We start from the raw sequence: 26846 nt of genomic DNA, 5'->3' as shown, positions 1-26846 counted from the left end.
CTGTCCTGGACAACCTCCGAGAGGGCATGGACGCTCTCAGCCCCAGGCCCTGGTCCTCCTTGTTCTCTCTGCCGCATTCGACACGGTGGGCCATGCCATCTTACTTTCACGTGTCGAGGTGGCGGGAATCGGAGGGACAGCCCTGCTATGGGTATCCTCCTTCTTGAGTGGTCGCACTCAGGCGGTTCGCCTGGGTGAGTACTCAGCTGACTTTCGGCCTATCCAGTGCGGGGTCCCCCAAGGATTCTCTTTGTCCCCTCTCTTATTCAACCTTTACATTGCCCCCCATATTTTTGCTTTACAGCAGCTGGAGGTCTCTGTGTACAACTACGTAGACGATCTCCAGCTTATCTTTTCTCTCTCTTCCTCCCCCGAGTCAATATCTAATTTTCAGTCCATCATGACTTTTATCCAGGACTGGATGAACTTCAATCACCTGAAACTCAATCCCAACAAAACGGAATTGTTGTTGACGGGTGGTTGCTCAGTCCCTGGTCCTCTTCCTTTTGGCCCCCCTCTTTAGGTTCCCCACCCACTCCAGTCTCCTCCGTCAAGACTCTTGGGTTCAAAATCAATAATCAACTTTCCCTCCACTCTCAAGTCAGTGCTGTTGTATCCTCAGCCTTTCTCTCCCTTAGGACAATACGTAAAGTTTCACGATTCTTCTCTTCAGCCGCCCTCAAACTAATACTCCTGGCCATGGTGACGTCTCGCCTGGACTATGGCAATGCCCTTTATCACGGCATGCCTGCGTACCTCGCAGAGGCGTCTCCAACTGGTTCAAAACCAAGCCGCCCGTCTGGTCTTTAATCTACCTAAATCACAACATGTCACACCCCTTCTCGTATCCCTTCACTGGCTACCTGTCCGGCAGCGTGCCCTATTCAAGCTTGGCTGTACCACCTTTAAAGCCCGGACTGGCTCTGCCCCATCTTTCTTTAATACAGCCATTCAAGACTACATTCCACCAAGAGAACTTCGCTCTGCTACCCATCATCTCCTTGTGGTTCCCCGCTTCAAACGGAAAAAGTGGGGAGGTTCCAAATTCTCTACCACGGCTCCCGCATTTTGGAATTCTCTCCCACTCCATTTGAGATCCTGCTCCCAGTACCCCCTGTTCCGTAAAGGCCTCAAAACCTTTCTTTTTACCCAAGCCTTCCCCTCTTAAATTGCCGTATCCCTCAACCTTTCTGCCCCCTGAGTAGCAGTAGTCACACAGCGCCAAGAAACCGCTAGGTGTATGCGCGCTCTACAAATTCCTTAAACTCAACTCAAACTCAATCATAAAATATAAATGCATCTATACACATAAAAAATAATATAAATACAATTTACATAAATATCTATAACAAATTGATTTTTTTATTACTCTTTTTATTATTAATTATATACTACATTAAGTAAAATATTATAAAAAAAATTACAAAACGGAGGTAATAAAACTACTATTTCAACTCCAAACAGTGCTACAGTAGGGTACATGTTGATAGTGGAGGGGTAAAAATTACTATTCCCACTCCAGTGAGTGCAACAGTAGGGAAAGTGTAGGATAGTACAGGGGTTAAAATTACTATTCCTACTCCAGAGAGTTCAACAGTAGGGAAAGTGTTTTCTAGCGTAGGGGTAAAAACTACTATTCCAACTCCAGGGAGTGCAACAGTAGGGACAGTGTTGGACAGCGTAAGGGTAAAAAATAATATTCCCACTCCAGGGTATTGCAACAGTAGGGAAAGTGTTGGATAGCGTAGAGGTTAAAATTACTATTCCCACTCTAGAGAGTGCAGCAACAGGGAAAGTGTTGGATAGCGGAGGGGTTAAAATTACTAATCCCACTCCAATGACTGCAGCAGTAGGAAAAGTGTTGGATAGCGTAGGTGTAAAACTTGCTATTCCAACTCCAGTGAATGTTAAAAATGTAGGATAGCGTAGCGGTTACATTAACATACTTATTAAATAAACTAATAAATTAATAAAAAATAACAACAACATTAAATTAATATTTACTTACATAAAATTAAATTACCTCCCACCCTATTTCCCCATAAACACAGAACCTGCTATACATAAAAATAAACATAATTAATGTAATTATCAATTAATCAATTAATAAAAATGTATTACCAATTAATAATAAATAAACAATAAATTAACAACAAAAGCAAATAAAAAATAATAATACATTAATTATAATTAATATAATTATAAAAAAGTAATTACCAATTAATAATGAGTAACAATAAATTAATTACCAACAACAATAAATAAATAAAAAGTGAATTAATTTATGATAATTAAATTACTTCCCATCCTATTCCCCTATAAACCCACAAACCGCTACACATAACAATTAAGATAATTAATTTAATTATTAATTAATCAACTAATAAAATTTTTATTTCCAATTAATAATTAATAAACAATAACTTAATTAACAATAACAATAAATACAAAATAATGAATTAATTATAATTATTATGATGATACATTAATCAATTGATAACCAATTGATAATTAACAATAAATTAATAAGAAGTAACACTAAATAAAAACATACTAATTCATTAATTATCATTAAATTACTTCCTACCGTATTCCTCTTTAAACCCACAACCCGCTCTGAAAATAAAACGCAAAATTTACTTTATAAAAATTACTCTTTTCAAAAATGTAATACATATATTACAAAATAATAAAACTACATAACAAAAAATGTTAAACATACATATAAAATACATACCACTAATATAAATATCAATATTATTCACAACAGAATTTCTGCTAACGATAATACTTATTTCGATATTATTAACTTTGATATTACTTACATCGATATAAAAAAACAATATTATTTACCTTAAGGTCGATTTTCTGGTAAACAATATTTTTGAAATCGATATTCTGTCCCTACAATTTAAAAAACTCAATATTACTGTATGTCGAAATAAATAAATCGATATTTTGACTGCTCACCGCAGCAGAAATGTATATCTTTCTAAAAGTCACTTTTTTTGTACATTTCTCAAATATCCAAGTTCACCCTGTGTTCAGGCTTTTAATAAATATGAAAAAACTGATTGACTGTAACATTTTCTAAGGCAAAGTTAGAAAAATAGCACTTTACTTGTGCATTGAGTTTTCTCACAAAATAATCAATAGCACCTATACAATGAAAATAGCTTTTGTTGTTAATCACCATAAGAACATGCAAACTTTAAATTCTTACAAGTTCTACTTCTTTGTACAGGCACTTTAACCTGTGTGTTGTAAGGCCTGCTTAGGGGTGACATAGTTAATATTGAAAGGTAGGATTCACTCCTATCAAAAAGAGTTATTTTGACAAGTCTTTCTGCATGCATGTGTCGGCCTTAATTCATACGGTCCTTGGCAGCCTAGTAGATTGCACAATATGTGCTGCAGTTTTTAGATTACATTTAACCTCCATGCCATGGGTGTATTTCCTGTACCATATGCTGTGACTTTGGCAGAAAGTTAAATAAACTAATTTGAGATTAGCCAAGTTTACCATGTTTTAGGAAATCCTTCAGAAAACTAAATCAGCCAAATGGTTCTCCTATTGCCTCAGTCTCAAAAGAAACTCTGTTTGAACACTAAAAGGTAGTAGGAAGGCATGCAGAGTCACAAAACTGCTTTGTCACTCTCTCAGCTCAATCTGAAAAATATAAATCTACAAATCCTTCATTCTCTGGACTCAAGCAGTATGTCTGAACACTCAACTAATTTATCAAGAAACAGACTTAAAAACATATTTGAAATCTCAAACAAATGGCTCCTCCACTTCCCACTCTAGCGTTACTAGACAAAATGAGTGCTCCTCATTCCCTGGCAAAATAAACAAAATTAGACACCACCTCAATGTCTCTAAAACATCTCTTTAAAAAACGGGAAACTCTACACTATTCCTATATGCCATGCGAGTTCCAGAACAATCTCTTCTTGGAACTTATTCTCCTCAAGCCTGAGGATTATTTCTTCTGCACTGGCTCTGATATAAAATCTTCATCATGCTCACATCCCTGCATCCGTTGCAGCCACAGCGGAGGTCCTTCCTTCTCCTATATCACTGCCAAGACCTGGAACAACCTGCTCCTCCATCTCCACACAGCCGCTCTCTTGGCAGACTTTAGAAAGAATCTCAAGACCTGGCTCTTCGACAAAGACACAGCAACCACAGCACCCTGATACCCCTATGGTTAAAAGTGCTGCGCTATACAAATACAGTTGGTTGATTGATAGTTTAACGCCCCAAAGGCCTTATATCCACTTCGCTTGCCTTGACAAACGCATCTCTTTAGTATGGCGTTGAGCTGAATTGCTTAATGTTGCCCAAATTAAACATCTCCTCTAAACACGTAATCTCGACCCCTCAAATGCTGAAAACTGCCATCCCAGTTGGAGTTACACTTCAGTTAATTAGAATCTCACGAATGGATTACCATGTCCATGAAAATTACCTGTTGGCATTTCCCCAGTCTGGTTTCTGGACAAGTCACTGTACAGAATTGCATCTCTAAGGATAACCATTGATATTTTTTGCACGGTTAATGAAGGCCACCCCAGTATTTTTATTCTTTAGCACTTAGCTGCAGCATTCAAAAGTGTCCTTGAATCTATGGAAAGTAGAATGTGTACTAGGACACCATCCTGGATAGGTGCACGAGGGGCTTCATGTTAGTGTCCATTCTATGAAGAACCCCTAGGTGATCTCCTTTTATGTCTGTGAGAGGTGTCATGGAGATGTTGAAGAGGGTTGGACTGATGCATGAGCCTTGAGGGATGCCTCAGATGGTGCCCTTGGTTTGTGAGGTGAAGGTGAGGTTGAAGTGAGGTGAAGGGAGGGAAGGGAGTTCTATGCAGAACCCCCAGGTGAACATCTTAAATACCTTGCTTTCTCATTTCATCAATGTGCAAGTGTCACCCAGATTTATCTCAAACTGGACTCTCATGGATCCGGTTTAAAGTAAAATTCATGTTTTTTAAACAAAAGCATCTCAAATGCAATGCTTTAAAGAGGGAATTTCTTCGTTGCACCAATAATTCTGAACTAGCCCCAAATCATCTTTAAATTGAACTCTTAAAATCGCCTTAAAATTGGCCACTTGTGCCAATCCTTGGGATTCCCCTTCTCTCCAATCTTACCTTCAACGGTCACATGCAGTCTGAAAGTTCCACCCTCCCTGACAACCTTAAGAAGCAACAACAAATTCAGACTTTCCTGGATTTGAAACTGGTAGTTGAGGCTTCGGTAATCTCTTGTCTTGACTATTTCCTACCTAAAAACAGACTTAACCTGCTAACAGTAATTCCTCATTCCGCTTTCGAGTTTCTCATAAACACAAAAAAACAGGACCTCATTTCTTCCTCATCCGTTTACCCTACGAGGCTCCCAATTGAATCCTTACGTCTTCATATACAAAATGCCTCCTCTTTTTAGACCACGTTGTAAGAACCTAATCAGCGAGAAACACCTGCTCCTGACTGTGTAATACCATGCTTCTTGTCACAAATGTTATTTGCACTCTGGTGCTTCTGCTCACTAACCCCTCACTATCAAAGTGATAATCATAATCCTGGCTCTTCTCAATCAATCAATCAATATGGATTTGTGGGTCATGGCTAATCACTCTGCGAGGGTATAAAGGCACTAAGGGGTTCATTAGGATGGCGGATGGACTTTGTCCGCCCGCCATCCTCCCGTGGATTGGGTCCGCCATCCTCCCATGGATTATGTCTGCCCGCCATCAGTGTGGGGGTCCCGTTGCATACATTAGGATGCGCCGCCACTCAGGCGGGTGCATCCTGCATTCATGACATTGTGGCGGGCAGTGCACTCAGCATCGTCTGCTACAATGCCAGGAAGGCATGTTGTGCACTTCCATGCAAAACATGGCAGGCACCGCACGGTGCCTGCCCTCTTGTGCATGGAACTGGTACCCCTATGTGCACCCCCCACCCCCCGGAGTCCCTGGGGGCCCACAACGGGCCCCCGCAAGAAGACTCTGCATGCCTTTTCGTGGCAGCAATGCCGCCACGGAAAGGCATGTTCCAGTCCACATCCAAATATGGCTGGCAGTGTCTGACAGACACGCCACCATATTGAACACTTTTCCGCCCGGTCAACTTGTCGACAGGGCAGAAAAGCGGCAGGTGGTCTTTCCGTCTGCCTTGGACCCCCCAGCCATAGTAATATGGCGGGGGTCTTTGCTAGAAGGATGGCGGGCGGATCACCTCCGCCGGGCCGGCAGTGGCTACTGCCGATCCGGCGGGGGCGATCCGCCTGTCATCCTAATGGGGCCCTAAGTTCTTGCTGGGATCAGTTGAAACGCCAGGTCTTGAGTCCCTTCCTGAATTCTCGTAGAGAGGATGAAGTTCGGAAGTGCCAGGGGAAGGTCGTTCCAGGACTTGGCGGCGAGGTAGGAGAAAGAACGTTCTCTGCTGTTGTTTCAGCGGATGCGGGGCATGTGAGCGAAGGTGTGGGAGAAGTTATAATTAATGTTGGCAATATAATTTTTCTTTTCACTTAGGTAAACACCTGTGATATTTTGTCTGCCTCTGTAAACAATGTGGCTGTCAGTTTTTTCTTTCAATTGTTTTTGCTGAAATCGGAGTATCTATACTAATATAATAAAGAGAGAGCCTAAACCTTTGAGGCGGGTAATCTTAGGATTCACAGCACCAATCACAACACCCAATACAGCGTTGGAAAGGGCAGTTGCAGCAGAAGGACATAGGCTATGCAGACGCCCACCATATACATTGGCGTGTCTGCGTTGTGCTGTGGGGGCGTGACAAACGCTGGGGGCATGTGGTACGTTCCGCCATTCATGCCATGTCTCATACGGTGTGCTGTGGGAGTGTGCTGGGGGCGTGGGCGTGTGCGGGACGTGGGATTACGGGAAAAAAAAGCGAGCGTTGTGCCCAATATTTCATTGATTTTTCTTCCCAGGTTCTGTACATTCCAGCTCCTGCACCCCATAATCATAGCCTTCCCTTACTCCTTAAAATACCCCAACACCCTTAAACACTAACCCATCTTAACGCTATAAATATACCCTGTACCCCAAAACCCAAACCTATCCCTAAACCCTAAAAATACCCCTGTATCCCAAAACCCAAACCTAGCCCTGAACCCTATAAATACCCCTGTATCTCAAAACCCAAACCTACCCCTGAACCCTAAAAATACCCCTGTACCCCAAACCCCACACCTAGCCCTGGACCCTAAAAATACCCCTGTTCCCCAAAACCCAAACCTACCCCTGAACCCTAAAATACCCCTGTACCCCAAAACCCAAACCTAACGCTGAACCCTTAAAATACCCCTGTACCCCAAAACCCAAACCTAGCCCTGAACCATAAAAATAACCATGTACCCCAAAACCCATACCTACCCATGAACCCTAAAATACCCCTGTACCCCAAAACCCAAACCTAGCCCTGAACCCTAAAAATACCCCAAACCCCAAAACCCAAACCTAGCCCTGAACCCTTAAAATACCCCTGTACCCCAAAACCCAAACCTACCCCTGAACCCTAAAAATACCCCTATACCCCAAAACCCAAACCTAGCCCTGAACCCTAACAATACCCCTGTACCCCAAAACCCATACCTATCCCTAAACCCTAAAACTACCCCGTACCCCATAACCCAAAACTATATCTGAACCCTTAAAATACACAAACAACCCAAAACATATACCTCAGTACCCCAAAACATATACCCTTATACCCATACTTACCTTATCCAAACATTAAAAAAAACATGCTTTTACCATTCATGCATTTACAACGAATTTTGGTGTAAATGTATGCATGGTAAAAGCATATAAAATGTAATGCCATGCGTTATACAATACGCTGCCAACATAAACAAAGTGGGACACCAAACATCTCACCTCTACAAGCTACTGAGCCCAGGAGCGTCCAGACTAAACAATAAAGCAATAGAGTACTGGGAGTCTCATCTAGATAGACGACTAACTGAGAGGGAGAGATCCAACCTATGGACATCAACAACACGAAAAAAAGTAACTACCACCCTAGCACAAACAAAATTCTGGCTCATACACAAGGCATACTGGACCCCCTCACGCCTGGCATCAATAGGAATAAGAGACACTGTGCCCTGTATATATAAATCTATTTTTTCAATAAAAAATTACTGAAAAAAATAAATAAATAATGGCATTGCGGAGTCATGGTACTTTCATAATGAAATTATGCGGAGTGATGGTATGCGGAAAGAAAGTTGAAGAATAATGGGTATTTACCCTCCCCCGGTAAGTACATTGGTGGCACGGCAGCCCACATCTCCAGCAACATACTCATATTTTTTCACCACCGATTTGAAAAATGCGCAGGTGTCTCTCTTTTGATGGCCAGCACCGACATACACTTTTAGACACACCTCCCGCCACAAGTTCTAGAATTGTGAACTTTAGAGCTGGGGAGCTACGTTTGAATCTCGGCATCAGCTCAACATCCTGTGATTCCAGGCAAATCGCTTTGTCTCCCCGTGCCTACCACAAATGAATGTGTTCTGTAATGTAAATTGTGCTCATGCCATGTTGTCGAGTTTGCGCTATATAATATTGCAAGGAAAAATAAAGTAGGGAAACTCGAGTTCACACACTACCGAACGCGCACTCTTAAGTGTATCAGCAGTGCACTGTGAATCGGAGCGTTTCACAGGCCTGTCACAGATAAGAAATGCTATCAAAACGAAATCCTACAAAACAATATACTACTGGCCGGCAGCAATTCATACCCGGACAACGTCAGGATGGGCTGCTAGTTTGTTTCATAAAATAGCAAATAAAATTTGTGCATAAATTAATATAAAACAAACTAGAGAATATTCTTTTTGAAGAGGTTTTCAGCCAGGCAATGAACCTGTTGCCATACTTTTTCTACATCCTGCATGTTTTGCTCTCTTAGCCCTTTGCCAGGTCCTAGAAGTTTCTGGGTTGATTTTGAAAGATAAGGGCATCCATCTCAATGAACAAGGCAACACAGGGATTTAGTTCATTGTGTGTTTTTACAAAATGAAATCCAGATTTGATTCTTTCTGTTGGTGCTTTCATTTATTTCATTTAACTTTTTCTGACATAGGACCTGATTATGACTTTGGCGATGTGGGAGGGGGCCCCATGCCACCGCCCCACACAAACACCACCAAAGTCATCCATTCACCGCCGGCCAGATTAAGAGTTTCCTCCTGGTCTGGCAGGTGGTAATGTAATGTAAAACCAGCATTTGTAAATTGAACAGCTACCTCCGGAGAGGTGTCCCGGCGCTGCAGGCCATCGGGAAGATTACGCGAGCTATGGCCCAGAGTCACATGGTGCTGGGCTAACCTGCCGCAGAAGCAGGGGATTGAACTATGAACCCAATGGACTGGAGTCCGGCACCTTGGCCGCTGCGCCACACCACTTGGCGGTCTCACGAAGGTGCAGCTCTAAGGCTCATATGTGAGCATTAGCAAGGCACTGGGGTGTGCGCACAAAGAGGGGCACAGCATGCCCCCCCCTGCATACACCCCATGGCCCTGAGGCAACAGGGGGCCCTATTGAGCCCCCTTAGTTTCCTCGATGCCACAGTTTTCATGGCGGGCTCACAGCCAGTAAAACTGTGGCTGTGAGGAAACTCAGAATATGCTTGCTGATGCCACAGCAGCACCGCCAGCATATTGCAGGGTCAGACCGCTACACCACCGCAGAGGGATCGCAGATCCCAGGCGGTTGCAGCTGTCCTGTGGAAGTGGGACTGCCGCACCAGTAAAGCGGTGGTTGGACCACCAGTGTACGGGTCCCACCAAGCAAGCTAGAGTTTGGCGGTCTATTGGACCACCAAACTCATAATCAGTACCTTTGTTAACCTTTTAACCCCTAGTTTTTTGTATTCCATAAAAGTAATGTTTTCATTCAATAAAAGTATGTTTCTTTGATCTAATTTTGCACACCATAACTTTGTAGTGGTAAATGTGTTTACATTTGATATCCTCTCTGATCCACAATGTTTGATATTTTCCCATGATTATGCAAGATGTGCAGAGCCTGACCCAGGCATCTGAAGCAAACTGTGTGGCACAAGACAACTTTGACCAAATCAACGCTACTCTAAGGAATGCAGAGGAAACCTTACAGAGATGGGCAGAGCATGCAGGTAAAGCATCATTGCTTCATTTCACAAAGAGCAGCAAGCCTGTCATAAGACTCAATGAACCTAAATATATGCTAGTCAAAAGCAAAAGCTGAAATATGTAGGGGTCCGTTTGATGCATTCACGGATGAAATAAATAATCCACCTGCATCCTGTGGTGCCTGATGCTTCATTAAGTGGAAGTTCCTCGTGAAGGTGCAGCTGCCTTGGTGTCAGAAGTGTACTTGATTTATCTATCTATCTATCTATCTATCTATCTATCTATCTATCTATCTATCTATCTATCTATCTATCTATCTATCTATCTATCTATCTATCTATCTATCTATCTATCTATCTATCTATCTACCTGTCTGTCTGTCTGTCTGTCTGTCTGTCTGTCTGTCTGTCTGTCTGTCTGTCTGTCTGTCTGTCTGTCTGACGGTCTGTCTGACTGACTGTCTGTCTGTCTGTCTGTCTATCTGTCTGTCCCTTCGTCTATCTATCTATCTATCTATCTATCTATCTATCTATCTATCTATCTATCTATCTATCTATCTATCTATCTATCTATCTATCTATATGTCTATCTATCGTGCTATCTATCTAGCTATCCATCAATCTATCTATCTATCTATCTATCTATCTATATGTCTATCTATCGTGCTATCTATCTAGCTATCCATCAATCAATCAATCTATCCATCAATCAATCAATCTATCTATCTATCTATCTATCTATCTATCTATCTATCTATCTATCTATCTATCTATCTATCTATCTATCTATCTGGAGAGAGAGAGAGAGAGGGAAAGAGAGAGAGAGAGATCATGCTATATATTGCAGTTGCAACTAGTGATCTGCTCACAAGTCTCTTGGTTGGTGCTCCTAACGCCTCACTTCCGACAATTGCAGTTTCATTAGGCTGTGGGACTGCTGGTTGTTTCTTCGTAAACATCCTCATTTTTAAAATCATTACAATTTGCATTTTTTATGTATTTCATTAATTCTAACCTGCACGCATTGTTTATTAAAATCATGTCAATGTTAATTTAATTTGTTCCGATCAATATTTTTAGTTCACATGGTAAAGACACGACAAGACTGGAACCCAATGCGTTCCCTCTTCTCCTCCGCATCGTTGACATCAGGGCTGAGACACTCTGTTTCTTTTGGGCCTTTTAAAGTAATGAGAGTTCTGGGCTGTCCATACCCCCTCCACACAAGCAATGCTGAGCCCAGCCTGACGCCACATAATCCCCATATACCTCTGCGGCCAGATCTTCAGAGGAGGCAGCGCATTACCTGCTTCACGCCGATCCTTGAGATTTTACAGTTTAGTAGGGGTCAGCCCCTCCTCATCACACAAGTGCCACCGACAGCTGACTCAGAGAGACAGCCACTCGCTCACATTTTCACGAAAAAAGGAGTTACTTGATAATTCGAGCACGTAAGCCAACATTGTTTTTAAACCATCCCTTGTTTATTACACGGCTGCATGGCAGTTAAGCAGAGGCTCAATTGCATTATGAATGAATGAATGAATGAATGTGAATTTGTAAGGCGCTACTTAACCCGGAGGCATCAAGGCGCAGATGATGGGAACAGCTGAATGGTCGGGGGATCCCAGGAGAGACAGCTTACAGGCATGGGCGTCCGCAGAAATTTTTCCAGGGGGGGGCAAAATGTTAACGTTATCACCATCCTCCGACATGATTTGTGCCAGGTGGGGCACACAAAGCACTGGGGCACAGAACTAGGATAGACTCAATTAAATGTAAGGAATCCAGGACATGTGACTGACCCTGCCATGGGCCAACAAACAACACCTGTAGGGAAAACACTAAACATTTCTGACAAGGTGGTTTATCTCTGTCTGCTAGGTGTGCAGACTTCTGGGTCCCCGATCCAACACCAATCAAGGCTGTCTTCAGCACGATTCGATTTTTATCAGAATACTTTAAAACAGCCTATGATTAAAGCACCAGATTAAATATACTGTATGCACAGTGTATGTTAGGGATTATTTGTAGCACACATATTTACCAATATTGGCTTCTTGGTGCTAGAATCCATGATAACTTTTATCCAAAGTTAAAGCACAACGTCAAACAGTAATAAATAATGCAGAAATCACACCCGCTAGTGATTTGACAGTGGGTGCTCCCTTTACTAGAATTCCCCGGGCATTGCTAAATTTTACACACATTCAATTAATTTATACAAACTAAAATGTATAGGTCCAAATGTTAGCTATATTTTTTAAAAGAAACTTAAAATCCCTCTACATGTCAAACTGACATTGTGTGCACGTTTAGGGATACAATAATGGCCAGCTCCTTTTGCGAAAGCCCGGCGCCATAAATGTGTGGCACATGCAGCGCCCACAGCAGCGCCACATCAAAGGTCCAGGGATGCTGTGTCTTACACAGTGGTCGAAGGGGGGCAAAAAAAGTAGGGGAACAGTGGGCGGAGAATCAGAGGGCGGGAATAACCCAAGAATTGGATCTGTGGGTGGAGCCAGAGATGTGGCTAGAATGCGCAGACATCCCAATTTTTAGTATTTGTTTGGTATTTCACTGCCCAGTTTAATCAACCAATGGATGCACATGATTATTTAAGGTTATAATGAGTTATTGACATTAAAATATATTCACAAAGTGGGATATGCTTCTAATCACAGAATGTACCAAATATGATAAAATGTGGAAACACAAGCACTTTGTCTCCGAACCATGGAGTTTCTGTCATCAGCACTTCACCCTTTTTCAACAACAGCAGTTCAAACATGAATGGCAAAATATCCTAGTTTGCAAATGTTTTCTCAAAAATTATGGCTCAGCCATATTTGCCTCATAATGCAAGATCTGCTGCATGATCTGACCATTTAAACTAGTAAATTGTTTGTAGCTCAAACATATCAAAATTAATATAAAATGTGACTTGTGTTGCTGCGGAGTGGATGGCCTATTGTAAAAGTTGACTGGTCACCTTTCTCACTGCTGCATTTGTATGTTACATTGGAACTAATAAGGCAAAATCTTTCCAGAGACTGTTAGCATGAGTACACACGTCAAAATAATAAAATATCTGAAAATATACTGCACTACGCTGCAGCCTTTTTTTAATGCATAATTTAGTCAACACTACGGCATAATGTTGTCATCCTTTGCTGCATAATTAGTTCCAGTGGCCCCACAGCAGGCAGCACATGTTAAAAGTGCTTGTGAATGAAGCAGGGAGACTGGGAAGTTTGCGAACTTAGTTTGGTGTGTGCAAATCCTGCATTGCCAATCCCTGGTGAATTGCAGCTACTACTGCTGAAACAAGGCCAATGGAGGTACCTTTGGGTGAGGCAGACTGGCCTCAAGGGCGGGGCCAGCCATAGCATTGGTGGTGTCCTGTGCATTAATGTTTGTTAGTGCCCCCCAATGACCACCTCTGCCATGGATTCCCTCACTACCACCCTTTAACTGTGCCCCCCAAGTCTCCATAACCACTCTCTCTCAGATGCATTTAATTTGATTTACAGCGCCACTCATACCATTGTAGGGTGTCAGAGCACTTTACATCACACACATTACACAGAGACAATCAATATGTGTGTAAATCACTGTATAGAAAATGTTACATAAGACTAAGGACTACAAGGTGTAGGATTCACATGACAACCATACTAGTAGCCTGTATAGTTTTATAGTGATTGGTCTGGGGAAACACAATACCCGGAATTTAAAACGTAATACCATGGTTGGGGTTTCTCCTTAATAATCAGAATTGATTTCTGTCCAAAAGAACACTTTTTTGGACATTAGGATAATCAAAGACTGGGGGACGGGGGGGGCAACATAACGCTCAAATTTATACCTTGCAGTTTGTATGCAGCTCTTAGATGACAGTTATTAGCTCACTGTTCTAAGTTAGGATTTTAACTTATAAACTGCAAGTAACAAAAGTATCTCACTAACAAAAGCAGTAGCCCACTGACCTATTTACATTATGTGCACTATGTGATCTGCATGGAGCATGTTCTTTGCAGCCGGTACATTAACCATCTTAGCTCCCTTTCCATGAGTCAATACTTCCACTATACAAAATTCTGATCTCTCTCTAGGAAGAACATTAATCACCAGAGTCATCATGACATTTTTATTGTTGCCGAAAATTGCTGGAAGCCAGGAAGGAGGCAGCAAGCGTTTTTAAAACCATAATATACTTGCAAACATGATGCCTTCACCTAAAGTCAGCACCCGGTGCGGTCACACTGGTTGCACTGCCCTAGAGCTGGCCCTTCTCAAGGGTCCTGTGGCCTCAGTGACTGTTGTTCTAGGGTGTGCTGCTTCATAGGTCTGCCCGCAAGACTGGAGGTGAACTTCAGTATGGATAGTGGTGGGCAAGCCTTGAAGGTTAACCTACACTTGTCATGCTAGGGTCCACCTGCTGGTACGAAGACACCAGGACTTCTAAGGTGTTACGAAGCCTTCGAAGGGCTAGCATGTGATTGTGCTCTCGCATGAGAGTGGTCTGGTGGGCTGGTTATTAAGGCTGAACCTGGTTCCCAGTCCCAAATTCAGCAGCTCTGACCATAGTGCCACATCCTCTCCCCCACTGAACACCATACTGCCCCACTGAGAAAAACACCCACTGTTTTCAACTACAACCCAATTGTTGCCCGCTATAAACACCTGGATGCGCAATTTAAATTACGCACTAGACAAGAGCAATATGCGGCCTACAAAAAAAAAGGAACAACAACATCCTGGAAGAAGCAAACACTTATAGGGAATGCAAAATTTAGCAAACCATGGGAAATGTAAGCAGGAACAACATGCTTACCTTAATGCTTTTACACTCACTATTCAGAAATCAGTGAGTGCTTTTGCCTGAAAAGTTAAGGACACGACTACAGGGCCCTGAATGGACCCTTTTCAATGGCCATTGGTTATATCCTTACAAAACTTAAGCAGTATGGTAAAAAAAACACATCCCTGGACGCAGAGCCGCAGCACACATTTTTCTTTCCAATCCACACATTTTTGTACCTCCAGGATTGGTGCACTAGTTCCAAGTCCAGGGAAAACAAAAATAGCGCTTCACTGGCAAACTCTGTAAAAGTGGCGCTAATGTGTTTCAGTGTGAATAAAATCAGTTTGGCCAGTTTGCTACCACTCTGTCTTACTTTATTTAGTTATTTATCTATTTTTCATATTTTTAGCCTTTTATTCCCAATGCTGCACTTTGGAATTAAAATGTCCGAAAAAGACTACATTTCCAGCAAAAGCGTCTTTCTTTTTTGGATCCATTTCACAGGGAAGCAAATAAAAGAAAGGAGAGGAAAGAGAGTGAGAACCCCGTCTTGAAGTCATGGTTTTCATGGGTGTCCTCAGGGGGTGCAAGGAGGGTCGCTCCAGGGGGGGGCAAGCGCCCCTCCTTGCCCCCCCCCCTGCGGACGCCCATGCTTACAGGTAGGACTCTGAGAAAAGCCAGGTTTTTAGATTTTTACGAAAGAGAGCAAGAGACGGCTGGGCCTTAAGATTGGCTGGAAGCGTGTTCCACAATTTGGGGGCAAGGGAGAAAAAGGCTCTTCTTCCCCACCTTGCCTTGGCAATTCGAGGTGTAGTCAAAAGGTTTTTATGAGCTGATTGCAGGTCCTTGCCAGGGGTGTAGAAGGATATAAGAGATCCAATGTCCTCAGCACCCAGCCCGTGAAGGGCACGGTAGGTGAGGACATGAACCTTAAAATTGATCACAGGCACAGGCAGCCAGTGGAGATCTGCGAACAAAATTGCAAACTGAACTATATTTACTGAAAACCACATGCACCACTCCACCTTTAAAATAAGATGGACCGCAAGCGTCTGTCGTGAGACCACCAGTACTCCAGGTGCTGTGACGACACACTCCAAACATGCAGCACTGGTCTTATGGTGGCTTTTATGACAAGAGAGCGGGAGATTTTTCAGTGGAGTTGATGTGTTATCAGGTACACCTGACTCACATGAGTTCATTAGAGTGCGCCCATAAACTTTGCATGAGCATCGGGCTGTAGTGTAGTTCCTATTTTCCCAATAAGCCCTGCGCATTGGAATAACATAAACAGTAGTATCGACGTAGAAGTGCGGATCTTCCAGGCCTCTACTGACTATGCTAAACTTAATTGGGTTTGTTACCAACTAGCTCAGAGGTCACTGGAAACTTTCTTCTCTGAATAGGAAGTGATCAGCTTCCCTGGTACAGACAAGAAGGGATTCAGTTTTCCAACAACCGTGCAACATGACAACTTTGCTCCTCAGATAAGAGTCAATCTCTAGAGTTGTGGGAACAATAGACAGTTATTTTACTCAGTCAGTAGTTGTGCAGTTTACTTTAGGCATGGGCGGATTTTGCGGATTGGCAATCCGTGAATTTGCGGATTTGCAAATTTGCGGATTGCGAAAATCCGCAAAATCTGCGAATCCTCGCGGATTTTTTTTTTTTGTGTTCGCACAGGTTTCTGCAAGTTTGCGAGGGTTTTGTACAATTTCACAAATTGCGAAATTGTACAAAACGCTTGCGAACTTGCAGAAACCCGTGCGAACACAATGTGCCCAGTAGGTTATGTGCCTCTTGTGTGTAAAAGGTCAGAGAAAGATCAGTTCAGCAGATGAAGAGAAAGAAGCTCCTGGTCACAGGAACAGCACGGATATTGCGCTCGTGAAAGTCAAGGATGCAAAGTCTATCCAGCATCACAGCTGATTTTCCACGGTAGATTTGGGAAGAAGGCACACCTGTCCAGCCTCGACGACGCTCACGATTGTTTTTGGGCTAATGAATGAGTCACTGAATTTGAGCATCAACTAGTTCGAGCGACCATGTGTGTGTTACTATGCAATCGCCCCGAAGGGCGCAGGGGTCCCTTGAATGGTCCATCAGCTGATTTTCCATGGTAGATTTGGGAAGAAAGCAGACCTGGGCCCAGCCTACTCATGCAACTATTTTACAATGGCGCCAGCAAGCTGCCAGCGCCATTGTAAAATAGTTACAAAGTTAGCTTGCACAGGAAGCACTTAGATAAAATAAAGCAGCACCTGCTTCGTTTTGTCTAGTGGTTCCTGTGCAAGCTAACTTTGTAACTATTTTACAACGGCGCTGGCAGCTTGCTGGCGCCATTGTAAAATAGTTACAGGAGTGGGGGTTCAACTTTTGAACCCGTTACATCCGCGGATTTTTTTTTGCGGATTTTGCGGGAAATCCGCAAAATTCGAGGATTGCGGGTTTCCCAAAAATCCGCAAAATCCGCAGGCGTAACGGATTTCCCGCTCACCCCTAGTTTACTTTCACAATATGTAGTGAATAGAGAGACGGGCATTTTCAATAAAGGGTAACATTTATTGAACAGTCTTTCTTCTCATACAAGAGAAATGAAATGCCACAATTGCAAGACTTGTTATTATAAAAAGTACGTACAGTAAGATGAGTATTGCGAAATAATACTGTAAAAGCATTGATATGGTTTCTTAGCCATACAATGGTTTTAAATGAATAAAACATATATACATTCATATATACATTAGGCTAAAATACTCAACTGGTGCTTCTAACTACGCCTACCCCAGTGTACCTGACCTAAGCCTAATACTTGGGAGGGGAGTAAGTAAGTAGCTTTAAGTTAAGTTGGTTTTGCCAAAGTTTGCTTCAAGAATTCTCTCTAACGGTTTAGTCAACACCATACCTCTGGAATAGAATGATGGAGGTCTGGTATCTCCCTCAGGGACTCGATATCTCAGTCACCCGGAAGGGTAGGCTGGAAACGCCGGGGCTGGATTTCTCTGCAGGAGAAAAGACAGCGTCTCTCTCAGCGCGTCGAGGAAGAGGAGGGGCAGCGTCCGCGGGAGCTTGCATCTGATGGGCTCTTGCAGGGGACGGCTGTTCAGCTCCTAAGTTCACCCCTCCATCGTTCGCTCGTTAGCAGCGATAGCAGTAGCGATAGCAGCTATGGTATCATCAGCATAACAGCAGCAACTTCAGCAGCAGCTTCAGCGAAACAGCATTTGCTTAAGGCACGGTTGGTAATATTTATACCTGAAAGGTGCCTTGTTTGACGTAAGTTTTTGGACATAAGACGTCAATAAAGATGTCACTAGGAAGTGATCGTCTATCAGTGCTCATTAAAGTTCTATTACTAATCAAAACATAGCAAGCGGGGCTTTCCCAGGTTGCTGAGTTTTTATCTTGTTGAAGAACTCGGAGTGTTAATCTAGGAATCTTAGATAGTAACTTCTGCTATGTCATTGCACTAATTAGCTGCAAAGGAAGTGGCAGAGGAAGTGATTCTGAAATGTGGCTCTGTTCGTGTGAGGCCAGAGACGAGTTTCTGAATATTGCATTTGATCGGTTATGCCAATATAGGGAATAAATGGATTTATAGCCGTATAGGGGCTTAAGGTCACAGTATCGATCAGGGTCCTAGATTAGAACGTGACACCCACTCCACGAATTCATGTCCATCAAATTACTAAAACTAGAGCAATAAGATGCATGTGTAACATTGCCCACCCCAAAATACATATATGCATTTGAAATAGGCGTATTTATAAAACGTGAAAATATAGGTACTGTACGTTTTTGAAGAATAGAAATCATTCAAAAATTATAGCATATGAAATCAATGAACGATTTTGCAAAAAGAATTACACATGAAATATCTCTGGATACAGAAAGAAGGGCGAGATAATTTCATCACATATAAATGCATTGCAGTAAAATGTGCTAGAGGCTGGTGTAAAGTTATTATGTCTCTAGATGTATCCAAAAATAGAAGTAGAAGCTTCTGTTCTCTATGAATAGTTCTACTTTAAGCAAAGAATTTTTCGTGCCAAAAAAGGTGAATATTAAAAAGTGTTCAATTCAAAAGAATTCTTGCTGAACGGGGAAATAGAGTTCCACCGCTTTTAGCAGTTTTTGTTGTTCAAAACTGAAAACCGAATTCAGAGTTCATGGGAACGCTGTGTGTCGGGATGCTTCTCTAAAGTTATTGTTTCTGTTCGGGTGAGAACATCATATCAGACAGGCTCTCAAAGAATTGGTCTACAAAATCAGGTGACAGTTCGACCAAATTCGATAGTGCTGTAACTTGGCAGGTGTGAGAATGATTGCTGTCATCAAAGGCTGGATCAGCAATGCTCACAGAAGGTCGTACCTGGGTGATGTTGCTTTTGTCACTCGCTCCACTGTTACCACCTAGTTGTAGTACAGGAGTCTCAACGAATGCCATCATCAGGATTGGTAGCCGCTGGGGACAACACAATGCGTGAGCCGTTATCGGACTTAGCAAAGTATCGATATCCATTGGTACTGCTGATGGAAGTGCAAGACAGGTGTCCAACACGCACTCATCTCCGCATAGCATACATCGTAGTACAGGTAAGATGCAGTTTTGCCATATCGGTCTGAATGAAAGGAACCAGGTCATGTTTAGATCTCTCAGCCTGGCCAATCCAAGGACTCTAGTTATTCTGTCCCGGTAGCGGATTGCTAGGATTGTTTCTTCCATTCCCATAGGAGTCATGTCTGAGCTGTGGCTTTCCATATCGGAGCAGGAGGGTCAAAAATAAAATCCCTGCTACAAGTCCCAAAAATAGGAGTATGCTGCCAAAAACAGAGTGGACAAAATTTGGAACGATTCCCAGAATTGCTTGAAACGGTGTAAGTAGTCCTGTAAAAATCGTCTTAAATATGCCTGGGATGCCTGTGGCACTAGACATGTTAAGGAGTTGGCTCAACATTTCTACGAAATGCACGGGGAATTTGTTGATAAAAGGTCATGAACCTCCGTAGCTGCCCTTGCAACTATGAGATCATACGTCTCTTTTGATGACGTGATGGGCACTGTTGTCTGCAAAAGCACAGACTTCATTTTGCTTAAAGTATAAATTCGTATAGAAGAGAAATGCAGACGAGGCCAGATGGGAGTCTCTGTGTCTCCAGGCCCGCTCGGGAACAATGCTTGCATACAGCATTTGACCATGGAAGTTACGCTTACGAGATACGCTTTTCCTGGCAAAAGGCCACAACATCTGTGATCCGTTCTTAGAATGTAACTCCCATTCGCGAGTTGCATAAAGAAAGGCTCTATCTGCGTTGCAGGTGTGACAAGCTGGTGGCATGAAAGGTTGTTAGAATTACCTTCACAGGCTCCGTGTAAATTAATACCCTGGCACAAAAGTATACCGCTTAGTGAACGTTTACAGTTTTCACCACTAAGAAATACATTTTTGTCGCTGTCACTATAGCATGAATGTGTGTATGGTAATTTCCATGCTGACTTAACATATCCTTTACCCAATTGTTCATACTGGCCAGTAGGTATGTATTCAAGGCACTTTTTAAATCGGAAAGTTGTTATCGGAATTGTGATAATTCCGTGTATTATCCATTTAATGACAGGACTTTCTGACATTGTCAATGGTAATCTCTCAAGTTTTTCGATGCTCAGGATTGTATAGTCTGCTCCTTTCTGTGCCAAGCTGACTTGTTTATCAGTAAGCTTAAAAATGGAAAACAATGACGTTGTGTTTATAAAACGCCAAGGCACATAGCGTGAATGAAGATTTTGCAGCGTCCAGCCTAATTGTACTATAGAACGTAATTGCGACTGGCCATGCTGTAACATTAGCAAGTCTCTGTCTATTATGTCAAAGGCAGATGATACAATATTGTCCAACGAATATATTCTGGAGGACCGAGTCATTAACCCATTGTCCACTACAGAAAGTGATTTTTCCAAATTAATACGATCAATTTCTCGTATTTTTTCAGCTGTTTCAATTTGTGTGACTTTCCAAGCCTCGTTGTATGCAGCATATATACTGGTCGCTATGAAACGCTTTTGACGCTGTTTGCGTGGTCTCATAATAAAATTGCGCAAATCAGCACCATCTTTAAGTAAAGATAAGTGTTGCTTAATTTCAGCCAGTGTGGATGATCCTAGCCATTCGAGGCAGAGTTTCCCTACACTGTATGTTGTTACTATCCCTGGATGTTGTCTCTGGGAGTATCTAGGGTCTTGTCTGGTCATTTTTAACCCCTGTGTTTTATTCAGGAATCTATCTTGACAGTTGTTTGTGTCAGTAGGCCAGATTAACCACTTTTTCCAATCAGGATGTGTTCTGTTAAAATGTAAAATTTTAGTTACGTCTATCTCAATATCTGTTGTTACATTTTCCGGTATTGGTTTTGGAATAGACGGTTTGTTTAGGTCTTTGATCTTAGCTAGGCCAAGACAGGATGTTTGATGAATTGTGTCATTTAAAAACATCATTTGTTCTTGTATCATGCAGGTTCTGAATAATGCTTCTAGGCCTTGTACCTGCCAATCTTTCGTACCCCAAATGGATTTTGTTTCAATGTTATTTTTCCAATAATCAAAACCGAATGTCATAGTTTTTTCATAAAATGCTTCTGAATATATTAATTTAGTGTTTGTCAGCATTGTTTTCAATCCGGTTTTATCTAACAGTTTGTAATAAAATGTTTCTGCATCACTGGTGTTAAACCCTGAGAAGTACTTGCATTTCTCAAAGAATGTTTTAGAACTGCTTTTAGGTGGTGTAGCACAATGTTCCCATTGATTATACTTAAAAACATTTCTAGGCTGTGCAGATTTATGCAAATAATGATCGCCATAATGTGTAAAACAGAACAACTGTTCATAACTAGACAAACCTTGTAAATAATCATGTTCTGTGAATCTAACTGACATTACTAAATCAGACATCATGTCATTAATACTGTTAAAGTTCCAATCATCAGAGAATGTACTAGGTTTTGCAAAGTCACTTAAGGAAACCTTCAGTTGATGAGGATACTTCAGGATCTCGACCGGACCATAGATCTCATAGTCAGTTTTCTCCCATACTACCCCACCGGGTATTGGAATGGCTGTGACATTTACTGTTGACAGTTCTCTTTTCTTCACGTGGGATGATCTGTGTGGTTTGAGGACTAAGTTGATGTTCTGACTTGCTGTGTCCATTGAACTATATTTTCCCTCAATGAATTTTCCCAAACAAAGTACCATGATGAGCCAAAGCAGGAGGAAAAATACACCTAGACCGGACCAGAACTCTAACCATGGGGAAATAAGGTAGATTTCCTTCAGTTGATGAAAGAGTTCCGTTGCTTTTTCTTTAAAAGTCTTTTTTTATTTCTGGCATCACTTCGGAGTTACTTTGATCCTCGGAAAAGTTGTCGAAGTCGATGAAATAACCAGAGGCAGTTCTGTCAATTGTTGGGATTGTTCTTTCAATTTGTCTTTCGGTAGCACTTTCTGATGCCACATTATTGTAGACTGGTGTTTCTTGACGAACTGTTTCAATCTGTGTCTCAAGAGGCACGAGTTCCATGGCATTATTGCATAGTCCCTCTCTGTGCACTGCAGGCTGATCGAATGTGATTAGTCTTTCAGTTTGAACCCCTTGGATTGTTGCAAGTTTGGGCATTCTGTTGTTTCTTGGGAGTCCACTGGGCCTTCTGTTGATTATAGGCCACATGCTTGTGGTTTTACCAGGTCGATTGATACAACTCTGTTCTCCTTTTTACCAGCAAGGGGCGGTAGTACTACTGATCTTGTTCCGGTGACTGCCAAGACAGGTACTGCTTTTCTGTAAGAAGGCCCAAATTCCTTCTTCACCGCTATTTTTTCTCTGCCTAGATCCCCAATCTTTGGAATCCAGACAGGCCTTGCTGGGGCTGTTGCTTGTGGTGCCTCGTCAGTGGTAGCTGGCTGTTGCTTTAACTTTATGTTGCTTAAGGATTTTCTTGTTTCATTCAAGTCCTGTAAAACAGCCAAACGATCTTTGATGTCAAAGTCTGTTTTCTTATCTTGTACCACTGATACTTGACAATCTAGGTCCTGAACTCTCATTCTAGTTCCGAACAATAGTTCGTATGGGCTGAAACCTTTTAGAGAATTTCTTGGCAAATTATGAAGACTGATTTGGATACTTATTAGATGTTTGACCCACCCAGCACCCGAACCTAATACCTTCGCTGTTATAGATCGCTTTATGTCCCGTTTTTTTCTTTCTACCACACTAATCCCTTCGGGGTGTGATGGACAAGAATACCGCAACCCAAATCCCATGCTGGCCATGGCCTCCCTATAAGCTCGAGAGCTAAAAGCAGGACCCTGGTCAGAATGGAACATGGCAATTGCGTATGTGCCGATAAAGACTTGCAGATCTTTTTATAACCGTTCTGGCGTCAGCCGAGCGCTGGGGCCACATCCATATGAACCTCGTACAGGAATCCACTGCTACCATGATATATTTATAGTTGCCGTCCCTTTGTAGGGGACCACAGTGGTCCAGGTAAACACATGCAAATGGTTTATCCGAGATGAGAAGGGGTGTCTGCGCTGGTCATTTTACTGTTGATACTTTTATCCTTTGGCATATTTCGCATTCTAATACATACTTTTTAGTTTGTATTCTCATGCGAGGCCACCAATATCTCTGTTTTAATAGTGATACTGTTGCGGAAACGCCAGCGTGTGCAGAAGCAAGCCCTTCGTGTGCCGCTTTGATTAGTCCTAACCCGTGTTCCATGTTTGGAATTACCCTATCCCCCACTCCAGGGATTCGAGCAAAAGGAACATTATTCGTATCTGTTGAATAGAAGTACTTTTCTGGAAAGCCTTTTGGGAGTGTTTTCTTATCATCTTTTATTGACGCACTGCCAGCTTGTAGAATGTCGCTGTCTATTTTTGTTTTTGACCGAGTTATCGCAGCTACGGAAGCCGTTTACACAGCTGCCTTCGCGGCTTCATCAGCCAATGAATTCCCTGCAACGTGAACGCCATCACGTTGATGACTCAGAGTGTGTATCACGTGAGTCTTTTGTAGTTCTTTCTGTAAAAGAACTACCTGTTCCCAAAGCATTTTATGCTTTATTGTGCCACCTTTTGCATCTTTGAAACCATTTTCCACCCAATTCTGCAAGTATTCATTATAAGATTGTACGCAATAATAAGAATCGCACACTATTAGTTTGGGGAATTCGCGATCGGTATTTTCTAGCGCCATCTTAAATGCTACCAATTCAGCTCGTTGAGCTGAGCAATCTCCTAGAGATTGTGTTTTAGTGACCATTGGTCTAAATTTTCCTTTGTGCCAACGACCTTTAACAATCGCGCACGCAGCACTATAGGCTTGTTTACCCCCAACTGCGGGTTGTGCTGATCCGTCAGTATATATAATACTTCCATATTCTTCGAGAGGCAGGATTTCAATTGGCAGAGGACATTCACATTCGTATTGTAAAAATTCCTGTGTCTTTAAATTAGGATCAAATTCGTAAACTACGTCTGTTGCAGCAAGAGAATTAACCCACTGGATCCATCTTGGATGCAAAGCTTTAGCATTAGGAATGCTTGCTTTAGTTACCGCTTCTAAAGCTGGTATGGGTGTAACGATTATTATTCGTTTACCTTGTGCTAGGGGCCTTTCTTTTGCTACAGCAGTCTGAACCGCAGTTAGAATTTTCTAAGTTGAACTGAATTTTATTTCAGCCTTTGTGTACAAATGTGATTTGTAAGCTATTGGTACCTTTTCTCCCTCATTAGAGGTCAGGTACATGAATCCACATCTTCCTGGGATGACTCGGATTACAAGATCGGGTGTGTTGTCACGTGTATCTAATTTTGTTTTTGCTAACATGTCTGTTTGCAATGATCTCAAAATTTCTGTGTGTTTTTGAGTCCAAGTGATTTGTTTAAAAACAGGTTTAATTAGTTCGTAGAGAGGTTTAACCCTCTCTGCATAATTTAGAATGTATGTTCTTCCGAAATTCAGAAAGCCTAGAATCGATTGTAAATTCTTCAGCGTTTTTGGAGCTTGGAGTACAGCGCACTTCTCTAAGAAGTTGTCCTCTAGGCTTTTTCCTTCACTTGATAATTCGTATCCTAAAAATAATACTGTCAGATGGGCAATTCGAGACTTTTTAAAGTTGAATTTGTAACCCTCTGCTGCGAACCCAAGTATAATGGTGTTCACTCTTTTCAAGTGAGTATCCAAGTAGTCGTCTGTGAGATAGATATCATCGTAAGATAATGCCTCATCATCATAAATTTGTAGTAACTCTGTTACTCTAGCTGAGAATAGTCCTGGGCTGTTCTTGAACCCCTGTGGGAGCCTACAGAAATTTTTCTGAGACCCCATTACGGAGAAAGCGGTCAAATACCTGCTTTCTGGTGCAATGTTTTGACAAAAGAAACCATTAGATATGTCTAATGTCGTTTTATATTTTTTCCTAACTATGTTGTTCGTTAGTGCAGCACTATGCGAATTTTGTACTTCAAATGTTTTGCAACATGCATTAAGGTGTCTGTAGTCCAAAACTAGACGATATGAATTGTCTGGTTTGGAGACAGGAAACAAAGGATTGTTCATTTGAGAGGTGCATGTTTCAATCACCTCCTGGTATTCAAGTTGATCTAGGATCTCCCTGACTTGTTTTTTAGCTTCTTGCTTAATGGGATACTGCCTTTGGGCAGTTGGTTCACTTTTTAACTGGATTTTGTGAAGAGGTGAGTCCTCATCCCATCCTACATGATTTTTATATAATGCCGGTGCCTGGGCCACTGCCCATTTCCTAGCATAAGTATATTTTTTGTGAATCGGAATGTGATTCAAGAAGGCAGGCATAATCCTTTCTTCGCCACGAGGGCACTCCCTGACAAACTCTGGGGGCCAATCTTTTTCAGCTAACAGAATATCATAGCCTTTTGAGAGTTTATCCCAAAATAGACCCTTTATTTTCCTAGTCCTATCACCCTCTATACGCAATGTTATTTCGTATATTTTATGGGGCTCGCTAAGTCTGGTGTCGGCAGTTTCAACCTGAATGTATTCATTCGTGTCCACTGTCTCCAGATGACTCATCAAGATCTTGCGGGCTATAGTGATTTCTGCTGCACTGTCTAACATTGTCTGTGCCCACTCCCCGTTTTTCAACTGTGTCCTCAGTATTCTCGGCATGGTTGATTACTCTAATACTGGCTACCTTCTTTTTCAGAAATTGAGATTTTTTACTCTGAGCAGGTTCCTTGTCTTTGGACTTGGTGTGCTCTCCTGGGTCTGACCGTCCTCTTCTTTCCGATTTCTGCGAAAAAGATCGAGAGCGGACGTGTATCAATACTTTGATATCTATCAGGTTTTTTCAAATTATCCCTATTTCTAAGGTTATATCTTTTCTCAGAGGGCTCCCTCTGGGGAGACTGGTGTTCTCGAGTCGGAGTTCTTTCCCTCCGTCGAGGAGACCTTCCTCTGGACTGGAAAACTTTTTCCTTGGAAGTGGATTGTTTATTTCCATCCCAGCTCTTTTTAGGAGTGTTTGAATTATTTTTAATAAATTCTTTTTCAGGATTTTTGAGCAGTTGGGGCTTTACTGGCTTCCCACCCAAGCTGTCTCTACCTAATTCTTCATAGCATTTCTCTATGATTCTGGCAAGCTCGATTGGTTGATCTGTTATATCTGTTTCCTTCAACTTCTGGCGGATCGCCACAGATGCTGCTTCTCCTTTTATGTTGGCTAATAATATAGCCGAAACCTGCTTGAAGTCTTTCAGTAATTTCATACCAAGAGTTAAAGCAGGTTCTGGACCGTATTCATTTTGAATCTGTCTTAGTACATCTGGTATTACCGCCAT

The 26846-nt window shown here is 42.1% G+C and overlaps 1 protein-coding gene across 7 annotated transcripts in view; it reads left to right on the top strand.

Moving 5' to 3' along the window:
* The window catches only part of LOC147725910 (C-type lectin domain family 12 member B-like), a 270787-nt gene that overhangs the window by 79236 nt on the left and 164705 nt on the right, over positions 1-26846 (top strand). For all 7 annotated transcript variants that reach the window (XM_086962824.1, XM_086962826.1, XM_086962825.1 and 4 more), the window contains one exon: positions 10063-10182. In XM_086962824.1, the coding sequence (XP_086818950.1) occupies positions 10063-10182 (120 nt within the window). The remainder of the gene's footprint in view (positions 1-10062; positions 10183-26846) is intronic.

The sequence above is a fragment of the Lissotriton vulgaris genome, chromosome 3_1 (assembly GCF_964263255.1).
Source record: "Lissotriton vulgaris chromosome 3_1, aLisVul1.2, whole genome shotgun sequence".
Lineage (NCBI taxonomy): Eukaryota > Metazoa > Chordata > Amphibia > Caudata > Salamandridae > Lissotriton > Lissotriton vulgaris.
Note: the sequence above shows the minus strand (reverse complement) of the source record. Positions and strands in the feature narration are given on the sequence as shown.